The sequence below is a fragment of the Canis aureus genome, chromosome 26 (genome assembly GCF_053574225.1).
Source record: "Canis aureus isolate CA01 chromosome 26, VMU_Caureus_v.1.0, whole genome shotgun sequence".
NCBI classification, from domain to species: Eukaryota; Metazoa; Chordata; class Mammalia; order Carnivora; family Canidae; genus Canis; species Canis aureus.
The window spans coordinates 25,348,285-25,360,677 of record NC_135636.1 but is presented as its reverse complement, the minus strand read 5'-3'; the positions used below and the strand labels follow the sequence as shown (position 1 = coordinate 25,360,677).

General features: G+C 50.6%; 1 protein-coding gene across 3 annotated transcripts in view; it reads left to right on the top strand.

The window, feature by feature from the left end:
* The first annotated feature begins 5,578 nt into the window (after positions 1-5,578).
* The window catches only part of PSMF1 (proteasome inhibitor subunit 1), a 45,489-nt gene continuing 38,674 nt past the window's right edge, over positions 5,579-12,393 (top strand). The window contains exons 1-2 of one of the 3 annotated variants that reach the window (XM_077872550.1): positions 5,579-5,736; positions 9,719-9,862. In XM_077872550.1, coding sequence (XP_077728676.1) covers positions 9,734-9,862 — 129 coding nt within the window. In that variant the 5' untranslated portion in view covers positions 5,579-5,736; positions 9,719-9,733. Of the gene's footprint in view, positions 5,737-9,510; positions 9,863-12,393 lie in introns of those variants that run through there. The other 2 variants (XM_077872551.1, XM_077872552.1) reach the window with 2 other exon arrangements.

Here is a 12,393-nt window from a genome sequence, read left to right as displayed (position 1 = left end):
CTGTGCACCAGAGCCCATCCTTGGTGGGCCAGCAGCTATCACACACTGCTCTGGCCCATCCCAGTTGCCTGAGGGCTTTACGTAAGTCCAGAGTAGGCTTTGTCTGCTGGGGCTATTACTCACGATAGGACCCCTTATCAGCTGTGTTGTGGAACTAGGCCACTGATTTTCCTTCTGGCTTCAAGGCTGAACCTCCTAAGGCCAAGGAGGGCTGGGCTTGGAAGAGGCGATCCTTGCCTTATTCTCCAATCCCCCTACTTCTTCCATCTCAACACTCATCCCCACCAAAGCCTACAGGAACAAGACTTGGTTTCAGGCTGTGAGATAAAGAGCTTTCTTGAAAAACATTTATTTTTCTTTTTGTCTTTTTCCAATATTTGGTTTTAGGTGATCCTTCTGACTTCAATTCCCACCTCTCTCCTCCCTTTCTAGGCTCTGGACATGCTTGCTAGGCACACACTTACCTCAGGGCCTTTGCAATTGCTGTTTCATACTCCTGAGACTTCCATATGGCTTACTTCCTCACCTCTTCCAGGTCTTTGCTCAAATGTCTCTTGTCAGACCTTCCATGTTCTCCCAAGGCAAAATATACCTGCCTCACTCCTACCTCCCTTTCTCTTCATTTTACTTGTTTCCTTAGGACAGACAAATTTTTTATATATGCCAATAAATTGCTTTTTTTGCCAAACCAGTTTGCATTGAGTTTTCCTTCCTTTGCACACCAAACATCCTAAGCACTGCATCCCTGATGAAGACTTGACAGTGAAACCCTCTGAAGACAGGGCCACCCTCCCTTCCTTAGCTCCACCAAAGGACTTGGCAGAGATCTGGGTGCATGGGAGACCCTGATCCAAAGTAGGACAACCTGCCTTGCAACTGCAATGCCACAGGGATGCTCCAAGATGACAGCTGTGTGCAGGATGACAACTAGGCTGTGGGTAGGCAGAGGGAAAACATTGATTCAGATGAGCTGGTCTGGGCCTCATCCTTTCCATCCTTGCCAACCTGGAGTTTGACCCAGCAATTGGGAAACTCCTTTCTTTGTTCCTTGTTAAACTCCAGCCAGGGCCAGCCCTTCCTACTAGGCTTGTGAGCAAGGTGGAAACTATGGTGGTTCTGGATGGGCTGAGATTTGCGTGCTGGAGGCTGGACTTCATCCCTGCCATGTCCCTGGTAGTCAGTGTCACTGACCACAATACTCACACCACCTGCTCACCAGGCCAGTCCCACAGTTCCTCTGGCCTGGCCAGCTTGGCAGCCATGGAGCACCTCACACAGCGGAGGAGCTGGGAGGTGGCATTCAGAAGTCAGCCAATCCAATCGTCCTGGAAAGATGGGCAGATTGAGGCCAGCGAGGGGAGGTGACCTGCGTAAGGTCACACAGATGTTCAGTAGAATCATAGGGCTTGCGAGGCCACCGATCTGGGTTTTAATCCAGTTTACACTCACTGGGTAAGTGCAACCAGCATCATGAGCCTTGGTCCCCTCATCAGAGGTTACAGTGGTCTTTCCCATCTCTAGCTATGGGGAGGATGAAGTGAGGTAACATAACACATGGCCTGATCCACACCATGTACAAGGTCCCATCTAAACACCCTACCTGGGGTACCTGGGTGACTCAGCAGTTGAGTGTCTGTCTTTGGCTCAGGTAATGATCCCAGGTCCTGGGAATGAGTCCCATATCAGGCTCCCCATGTGGAGCCTGCTTCTCGCTCTGCCTATGTCTCTGCCTCTCTCTGTCTCTCATGAATAAATAAATAAAATCCCTTAAAAATTAATAAATAAACACTCCACTCCACCAGCTTGTGTAGCCTTCACAACAACCCTGGGAGGCCAGACATTGAATGCCCCCATTTTACCGATGAGGACACTGATCCCAGAGGGCTGAGAAGCCCTGCATTTGCTTGGAATCTCTGGGCCAAAATAGGCTGCAGAGAAAAGATAGAACAGCTTCCTGCGGTGTGATTCTCGCCCCATTTAGGCATGCAAACTCTGTTTCATCCAGTAGCATTCACTTCTTTCCCTTTCTTTTTTTTAAGATTTTATTTATTTATTCATGAGAGATATATAGAGAAAGGCAGAGACATAGGCAGAGGGAGAAGCAGGCTTCCTGCAGGAGCCCAGTGTGGGACTCCCCAGGATCATAACCTGAGCCAAAGGCAGATGCTCAACCACTGAGCCACCCAGGTGCCCCTCTTTCTTCCCTTTTGTGGAGAAACTAGCTTTGCCTCCATTCCTAATTCAGTCCTTGCCATCTGTATGAATTTGTGCCTTTTTGAGTTTTTCTTTGAACTTGTTATAACATCTGTCAGACTCCCTCATTGTTTAACAAGTAAAATAGAGTCTTTAACACATGCTTCCTTCTAGATTTGTATGAGAATCATGATTTTTACCTTTTTCTGAAAATGACCATTCACAGGGCCGTAGAAATTAGTAGCAGATCCTTCTGGCAATAATCCTGTAAATCGACCTTCCCATTGCCCCTTGCTTAGCTCCAGTGCTTAGGACTCAGCCCTGCCATGGACATTTTCTAGATGATCCTCATACAGGATGCTTCTTATCACCCTTCACTTTGCAATTGAGGAATTAGGGCTCAGGGAGGCAGAGAAACTTAGCCCAAGTTACACAGCTAAAGCCAGCCAAACCTTTCTTCCTCTGAAGCTCTGTGTGTGTGTGTGTGTGTGTGTGTGTGTGTGTGTATGTATGTGCTGCCTCCCTGACTATTGTGAATCCAGCTCCAGGTGGAGTCCAAAGAATACATTTGGAAATGGCTCAGTGTGTGGCCCAGGGGGCTCAGGTGGTGCTGTGGTTAAAAAAGCAGGTTCCAGAGGCTTTGGCATGTCCCCCAATCTCAAGGGAGCATTACAGTTGGTGGTGTCTTTGGCTCCTCCAAATCTGAAAGACTGGCCCAGGCCTATGCAGTGGCCTACTTCTGCCCCTTCTGACATCTCCCCATTAAGAGACGTGCCCAGAGGCATCTGAGTGGCTCAGCAGTTGACCTTTGGCTCAGGGCATGATCCAGGGTTCCAGGATCGAGTCCCATGTCGGGTTCCCTGCATGGAACCTGCTTCTCCCTCTGCCTGTGTCTCTCATGTGTGTGTCTCTCATGAATAAATAAGTAAAATCTGAAAGAAAGAAAGAAAGAAAGAAAGAAAGAAAGAAAGAAAGAAAGAAGAAAGGAAGGAAGGAAGGAAGGAAAGAAAGAAAGAAAGAAAGAAAGAAAGAAAGAAAGAAAGAAAGAAAGAAAGAAGAAAGAAAGAAAGAAAGAAAGAAAGAAAGAAAGAAAGAAAGAAAGAAAGAAAGAAAGAAAGAAAGAAAGAAAGAAAAAAGATGCCCAAAAGAGCAGGACTTGAACACAAGAAGTCTAATCTAGCAACACCTGGACATAAACCTAAGTTTATTCTCAGACCTGTTCTTCTGTGACTCTGGGCATGTTATTGAACCCCTCTGAGCTCTGAGCTCCTCAACCTCTCACAAAATAGTTAAGAAAATGGAATTGGAGAATATAAGCCTACTGCCAGACACATGGCAAATCCTCAATAAATAGCAGCTGCTTTCCAAGGGCTCATTAGCTCAAATAATGAGCCACTGCTTAGGAGTCCCTGCCATGGGCCTGGCACTGTGGGAGGTGCTTTTGTGACCTCATCTCCAGGAATCCTTTCGACAATCCTGCTGGAGACACCATTATAATCCCTATCTGATAATTTGGTAAGTCATTTGGCCCAAGTCGCACAGAGAGTAAGCACTGGGACTGAGATGTAAACACAGGTTACCTGACTCCAAGATCTAGACACTTCCAGCCTATGCATTTGTTCATTTACTCGTTAATTCAACAAATATTTATTAGGAATCACTATGTATGCCAGGCACTGTTCTAGGATCTGGATGGCAGCAGTGAACGAAACAGATGACATCCCTACACTCAAGAAACTGATGTTCTAATTAGGGGAGTAGCAGGCAAAGCTGCTGGCCTTCCAAGATGAGGCTAATCACCCATGCTACCTGCCAGACCAGGAGGGGCAAGGGCCTGAGGGGACTTTGGGGCTGGGGCTAGACATAGCTGAGGTGGGGGCGGGAGATAGGATCAGGACCAAGTCTGTGAAAGGATGGATTCAAAGATGTCTGCTGAGGGAAGTGGCGGATTCTAGAAGAATGGCCTCAGAGAGGAGCAACGCAGACTCTCTCACCTCTGGGACCAGGGTTCCCTGAGGACTGCCTCCCCTTGGGGTGAACAATGCAGAGAACTACAAGCACGCATTTCCATGCATGAAGATTCTAACCGCACTGAGGACACAGCCTCCAGTGGGGCCCCCAGTCTAGGGCTCCCCTGAATCTCCCAGTAGAAAGAGGACAGGGGAGATTTGCATCTTACCCTGTGTGGCTGCCCTGGGTGGGCATTTGGGTGGGCCCGGGCGCCCTCTTGTGGCTTCTCTTGTCTCTGCATGGACCCTCCTCTTGTCCCTGTGGTTGGAGAGGCTTCCCAGGCTTATATGGTTTGTCCCCAGCCCATACCCTTTCCCTGTTTCCAGTCTTACCAGCCTCCAGCCAAAGTTTGAAAAACTCAGCTCTCTCACCTGTTCTGGCGTAGACCTCAGAACACGGAGCTTGTGTGTCTGCAAGCCCCTTCGATGCCATCATGGGGCACAGCCATGCGGCGAAGCAGTGTATGTCTATACTCTACTACACTATGCTATACCATCTGGCTCAAATCCTGACTGCATCACTTAGGAGCAATTGTACAACCTGACTGTGCTCACTCATCTCACTTTAAAACAAAGGTCATAATAGTTTCCACCTTAAAGAGTTAAGGGAATTAAATAAGATAAAATTGGCCAAATTGTCTGTTAAAGACTCAATACCATCCCCTTCTTGGGACACCTGGGTGGCTCAGAGGTTAAGTGTCTGCCTTCGGCCCAGGGCGTGATCCTGGAGTCCCGAGATCGCGTCCCACATCGGGCTCCCTGCGTGGAGCCTGCTTCTCCCTCTGCCGTGTCTCTGCCTCTCTCTCTCTGTGTCTCTCATGAATAAATAAATAAAATCTTAAAAAACAATACCATCCCCTTCCTACCCACCCTTTTCCAGAATGTCTTGCCAGCAGGATTCTGGGTTAGATCCAGCCAATGGGAGGCAGCAGAAGCACCTTATACCCTCTCCAATAGCAGTGGATCCAGAGTTTCAGTTCAGGTTTGCAGCCACTTCCTGCAGATTTCATCCTGAATACTGCCTTAGGACAAGAGGCAGCTGTGATCATTGCTGGTGCTCTCCTTCAGTTCCTGCAACTTCCAGACTCTCTGAAAGCTGAAGGTAGCTTTCCCTAATCTTTGCATTCCAACCCATCCAGTGGGTTCCAGTACTGAACACTACTAATCATAGAGGGATTCCTGGAGGAGGTGAGGGTGTTAGAATGATGCTAGGCCAAAAAAGCAGAAGGCCTACAGTATTGAATAACTCCATCTCGGTGCCCATTTGGGCCCTGCCCTTCCACTCACCTCTTCACAGTTTCCAGGGAGACAGTTTCCAGGGAGCTTGAGATCCTCACATTGCTGTCACTTGGCAACCAGATGCTGGTGGCTGCAGCCACCTCCCATGTTCTTTTCATCACCCTGAGCCCTCATCTCTGGCATGGGCTCTGCACTGCCCAGGTAGCAGGGGCCCACCTGGGGGAGGCATCTTCCATCTGCTTCCCTTCTCAGCCAATCACAGGCCTCACAGGGACAACCAAGACTCTTGATAGTGGTAAGTCCACAGAAAGTGCCAAATGGATGAAGGGCAGGACACAGACAACCCTCTGGTCCCAAAGGATCCTCTCATTTATTCTCATCCATGGAGGGCCCTGGGGTTCAGGGGTGGACAGAACACAGTACCAGCCTAAAGGGCACACAGCATAATGCAAGAGACAGAGCTTACCTCATTCTAGCAATACACGGGTGCCAGTATCTACTCCATGCTGAGTACTAGGACACAAACTACCAAAGGCATGGCTCGCCCTTGGGGAGGGGGGCTGGGGAATGAATAGCAGATGCCATGGTGTCCAGCTCACTTCTTAGCAGTCATCTCTAAGCACCAAAGGCTACTTCCTCTAAACTCTATGATTCTCTACCTGAGGGCTTTTCATGCCCCCCAGAAGCAGCCCTCAACGAGGGAGTGAAAAACAAAAAACAAAAAACAAAACAAAAAAACCTTATTTCTCTTACCCTCAGTCAGAACAAAACTGGGACATGTCTCTCCCAGAGTTGCTGGTCAGGACTGAGCTCAGGTGCCCAGAGGGACCTGGCTTCATCACATAACACCTAGTGGCTGCTTCCTAGTACACTTCTCTACCCTCTTGCTGCTATTTCCTAGAATCAGCTCTCAAATAAACCAGTCAAATCCCTGTCTCATGTTAGCTTCTCAGGGGACACTGACTAACACGGGATGATGATGTATTACAGGGAACCAAAGTTCTGTGAGACTTAAGCTATAACTAATTGTATGCAAAGCAGTGGCTGAACCACTAAGGATGGGTAAGGGAGCTATCTGCTATCTGCTCCGGTACAGGCAATGAGCGGGTGCATCTTTTGTAAGAAAGTTAAAAGTAATAATAAAACTGACCAGTATGCTTTTAATTATAAACCAGCCATTCTAATGTTTCAATTATAAAATTCTCCTCCTCATCTCCTTCCCCTCCCCTGATGGCTCTTGACATCCCGTGCCTGTTCCTTAGCACCCCACTGATGCCAATTGAAGACAGAGAAATTGACTGTGGGCAGAGGAGATGGGGGAAGGCCTCACTCAAGAGGCAGCATTGATCTTCTATCACACAGTATTAGCCGCGTTTCACACCTCCATACCTTTGCATGTGCCAGTCCCTTCTATGGGGATACCATTTGTGCCTCAACTCCCTCCTACTCTTCCATCATGGTTTAGTGTAGTTGGGCACCTCCTCCTCCAAGAAGCCCTCCCTGACCCCGATCTGAATTAGATGTCTCCTCTGGGCTCACACAGACTTCCACGTGCCCCTATGTTATGATGGTCTTCACATTGGGTTCCTTTGTATATAATTTTCTTTATCTCTAGACAGTGGGCTCCATAGTGGCAGGAACTGCAGCTTGTTCACCTAAGCATTTAGGAATAGGGCTGCCATTGGGTGGGCACCTTTGTGCTGTGCACAGATTGCATCACCATCCGTGGTAACACAGCCTCTGGATATTTAGCAAATCAATAAATGAATGAGTGAGTGAATGGATTGGTGGAATTTTCAATAACTGGGGAAGGATACTTTTTTTTTTATTGGAGTTCAATTTACCAACATATGGCATATCACCAAGTGCTCATCCCGTCAAGCGCCCCCCTCAGTGCCTGTCACCCAGTCACCCCAACCCCCTGCCCACCTCCCTTTCCACTACCCCTTGTTTGTTTCCTAGAGTTAGGAGTCTCTCATGTTCTGTCACCCTCACTGATATTTTCACTCATTTTCTCTCCTTTCCCCTTTATTCCCTTTGGGGAAGGATACTTAAAGCAGAAGAGACAAAGCAAGCAAAAGCAGGGATGCTTAAAAGTGCAGAGCTTCTTAGTGGAAAGGGTAAACAGCTTTTAGGCCACAGGCAGTATATCTCAGGAGTCCACCAGCTTTAGCACCACCTAGATTGTGGTAAACATACCTGCACTCTACCTCAGACACTCAGAGTCTCTGCAGATGGGGTTCAGGAATCTGGGCGTCCCAGAGGAGTCCCAGGAACACAAAATTTGGAGCAGTATGGGGCCAGCTAACAAAGTGAGTGGTGAGCCACAAAGGGGTGAAACTGGCCCAGTTACGTTGAGCCCACACCAATAATTCATTCACTCAACTTTCATTTACTCATTCATTCAATATGTATATGTTGAGCCAGGAAGGCACTTGAGTATACCTGTGCACTAGACAGACTTGCTCTCTGCTCCCTCGTCACAGTCTAATGGGAAGACAGTTATTAAATAAACAAGCAAACAAACAAATACCTGTTATAAGGTCAGGTTATGATTAATGCTTTGCAGGAAAGAAACCAGGATAAGGAAGGGATTAAAGAGTATTACACGTTATTTTGGATGGGTGTCAGGGAAGCCATCTGGGGAGGCCAGTAGGAGGTGAGAGAAAGAGTCACTTAAAATAAAGAAGTGAACCATGCAGATATTTGGGGAAAGAGCATTCCAGGCAGAGATAGCAGTAAAGGCAAAGACCTGGAGAACAGAACATGTGAAAGTGGAAGCCTGGTTAGGAAGCTACTGCAATCGTCCAAGTATGAGATGCCAGAGGATCAGACCAGAGTGGAGGCAGCAGAGGTGGTAGGAAGTGGTCAGATTCAGAATTCAGATTCAGACGGTAAAGTTGACTAGCTTTGCTTTTGAATTTGTGGGCACGAGAGGACAGAAGTCAAGGTTATTGCAGTTAAGAGTGCAGGGGATGAGGGAAGAGTTGGAAGAGGTGATGTCAGAGAGACTTAAGGTGGGGTGGGGTGGGGGCACAGACCATATGGAGGTCTCTGCAGACCAGGGAGAGGACTTTCTTTCCCTGAGTATGATGGGAGCCCCGGGAGGGTTTTAAGCAGAAGAGTGAGGTCACTTGGTGTGTGTTCACAGAGTACAGAACAGACTTTAGGGAGACAAAGATGGACTAGGGCGGTTCAGAGGCTGGTGCAGACATCCAAACAAGAGAGGATAGTGGCTCCCCACAGTGTGCTGACTGCAATGAGAAAACTAAATTTATCTGAGCAAAAACCATAAGTGGAATCGAGAAACTTGGGGGGGGGGGGCGTTGTATGCATATATTTTTAGAAACTTGTTGAAGAAATAGTAGGTGGTGAAAATCATGGAGACAGGAAATTAAAAATGATTGAAAGTTGGTAGTGGATCAGGAGCTCCAGCTCTGTGGGCAGCAGCTGTGTCTCCTTGGAGGAAGCGACTTCCATTCTCTGAGCTGGTTCTGTCATCTTCAGAATGGGGATGATCATGGCACACGCCTCACAGAGCTGTGGACAGGGCGATGTAAAGGTTTTGGCACAGGATCCAGCACACAATAAACATTGAAGAAGCGTCATCCTGGGAGCTAGACTGCTAAGTTCCAGTACCATCTCTGCCACGCACTGGCTGGCTGGCTGTGCCATCTCGGTGAAATTCACCCCTCTGTAAAACGAGGCTATCATGAACTCCAACTTCAGAGGGTCAGGTCGTGATGATTAAAGTAATGAGTACAAGGAAGCCATTTAGAATGAGGCGGCCCGGAGGAAGCACCGCATACGTGCAGGCTATTATTACGAATATATGTTGCCCATATTTCGTCAACTCTTCCCCCACCAGCAGATGCCCGCCTCACTCTGCGGATGGGTCGTCTGCGGCTCAGAACCAGGTGGCCTCTCCTCGGGGATCTAACTTAACATCCTGCGGGGGGCGGTCCCTCCCGGCTACCGGGGAAAGGGAGACTCCCGCCTTAAAGGACCACGCCCCCGCCCCGCCCCGCCCCGCCCCGCCCCGCCCGCGAGATGCCTAGCAGAACCTTTAAGTGCCGCGCTCCGGTTTCCAGCCGGCGCGCTCGCGCTGCTGAGCCGGCGCTCGGAGCTACTTCCGGCGGCCGCGCTCCGCCCCCGGGCGGCTCCATTTTGGCCGCAGGTGGAGACTAGGCCTGGGCGGGCGGAGTCTCGGAGGGGCGTCCTCGGCAATCGCGGGGCCGAGTGGGCTCACGGCACCATCTCCTCTCCTTCGTCCGCAGAAACCGGGGGCGAGCATGGCGGGCTTGGAGGTCCTGTTCGCGTCGGTGGCGCCGGCCATCACCTCCGCGCAGGACGCGCTCGTCTGCTTTCTGCACTGGGAGGTGGTGACGCACGGCTACTACAGCGTGGGGACCGGCGACCAGGTAGGCCGGAGAGCCAGCCGTGGCGGGGGGGGCGTGGGGTGGGGGGTGGGGGGTGGTGTCTTCTGCCCGGGTCCGGGGCGCGGGCCTGACGCTGCCTCGCCCGAGTCCGGTCCCCGGGGGCTGCCGACGCCGTCGGTCCAGGGAGCGGTGCGGGGTGCCCGGCCCGGCGCCCCTCACGACACAGCTGGGACTACATGATTCGGAAGCCCGAGGACGGAAGCTTGCTTCAGCACAGCCTGGATCGTGCGGTCCTGACGCTGAGACCCGGGCGTCGCTCCGCTGAGGACTGCGCTGGCGGGAGGGGGGGGGGGGGCTCCACTCGAGCCTCCGCGGGTGAATCTGAATCCGAGCGCGCTTACACGGTGAGCTTCGACCTGTTCAGCCCCCCTCAGGGGCCCTTCCTTCACTCCACACGGCTTTCACCTTTCACTGAAGGGCCCCGTGAGGTTCCCACCCGCCGCTGTCATCCCTAGCTCCGGTTCTGGGAAACAGCCAGCAGCCACCCCATCCCCTCCCGCTCCCCCACCCCCACCCCCACCCCTACCCCCAGGTGCACTCCTGCAGCTGGGACGTGAGGGCCAGGTAAGATTACCTCCCCAACAGCTGCCCTCCCTACAGGATCAGCCCCTCCTGCTCGCCCATCCTCAGGCTGCCTCTGGGAGCTGGGGGCCTTGTCCACGCCCACTGAGCCCTGGGACTCCTGGGCCTTGCCTACTGCGTAATTCTTTGGGGGAGCCTTTGTTCATCTTCCTTGCCCCTTCCCTGGCTTGCTTTCACCCTCCACATCATCCTGCACATTAGCTTCCTGTGAGAACTGGGCCTGGCTGCCTTCCTGCCCCTTCAGTTCTCTTCTACTTCATCAGAGTAGATACCCTCTTAGCCACCCACTCCACATACACGCGGGATGCCCCAGCCTGCCCCTCACCACCACCTTCTCACCCTCAGAAGCTAGATCAGCTCTGGGGAGTAGGGCACCTCACCCCTTGCATCTCTTATGGTGAGATTTGGGCCCTACTTTCATTTCTAACTGCTTCAGTTCTCAAACTCCCTAATCCTTTCTTAGTTACTTAGATGTACATCTAGCGTCTTATGTTGTCCTTTCCTGACACAGCTTTAAGGATCCCTCCTCAGACACAGCGTCCACATCCCGAGCACTGAGAGGCCAGGCATTCCCTTCCACTCCCTGCCGCCCCTCCCTCTGTCCTTTAGAGCAGTGGACGAGATCACCACTCCCTCTCACACTTTCCCCACCAACAGGAGTCACATCAAAAGCACAAGAACTGTCATGATGTCAGGTTTGTTTTTTTCCTCCCAGACCTTGAGTATCTCACAGGGACGCCAGATACACACTTAGCATCCCCCATCCCCAGCCCCCTCCAGGCTCAGACATACATTGCCCCTCATGTGGAATCTGGGACTGGGTATAAGGCTGGAAAAGAAGAGGCCTCACACACGTGGAAGCAGGAACCACGTTTTCCTCCCAAATAGCTCTGTTCTTGGTCTTACTGTCCACTCTGCACTCCATTCCATTTATCCTGTCTTTCTGCATTTCAAGCCTTGGGATTGGGTAGAGAGGAGGCCTCTACCCACAAGTATTAGACTCCCACTCCAGGGCAGTATCCCCAACAGCAACTTTATGTTTCATCACTTGTCCCACTTTAGCTTTCTTTTCTTTTTTTTTTTTTTTTTTTTTTTTAAGATTTTATTTATTTAGTCATGAGAAACAGAGAGGAGAGAGAGACAGAGACACAGGCAGAGGCTCCATGCAGGGAACCTGACGTGGGACTCGGTCCTGGGTCTCCAGGATCACGCCCTGCGCTGAAGGTGGCGCTAAACCGCTGAGCCACCCGGGCTGCCCCCACTTTAGCTTTCTAATCTTGTGTGACTCTTTAACTTGCCCTGGTCATTTCATTTCAGCTCTGCCTGGGAAATCCAGGAAGCTGATGTACAGAATGGCATGGAGTGCAGTGGGGTTGGAGAGGGAAGGAAGACTTACTTGGTCCTGCCTTTGGGGCTCCTCTGTGGGCCCTCAGTTCCCCCCACCCCTTGCTCTGTCCTTCAGATATAACAGATCTGCCCTGCTCTCTGCCTTTGCTCATGGACCTCACCTTGTTTACTCATAACTAGCTACTTCTGCTCTGACACAGTTGGGATCTTTCCCCCCAGAACAGGAACATGTTACCAAGGGCCTGTGTGACTCCCTCACTTCTCTCCCATGTCACAGGGACATGTCATCACTGCAGATCTGCTCCCACCAATTGTCCCTTCACACACCTGTCAGCAGCTCTGGGTTGTTCTGACAGCTTAGGGATGTCAGTTTGTATGGGTCATTGCCTCCTTCGACATCATCACCTTGCCGAATACTCTGGGCCCCAATTTTTCAGGTGAACTGTGCAGAAAGAATACAATCCCATTTAGCACTGATTTTAAAAAATAAAAGATCTTTGATTCCTAAAGATCCATCTAATTCCACTCTGTTCATGGTGCCACCTGTTGAGTTCGTGCAGGCCGGGAAAAGATGCTGGTCCCAA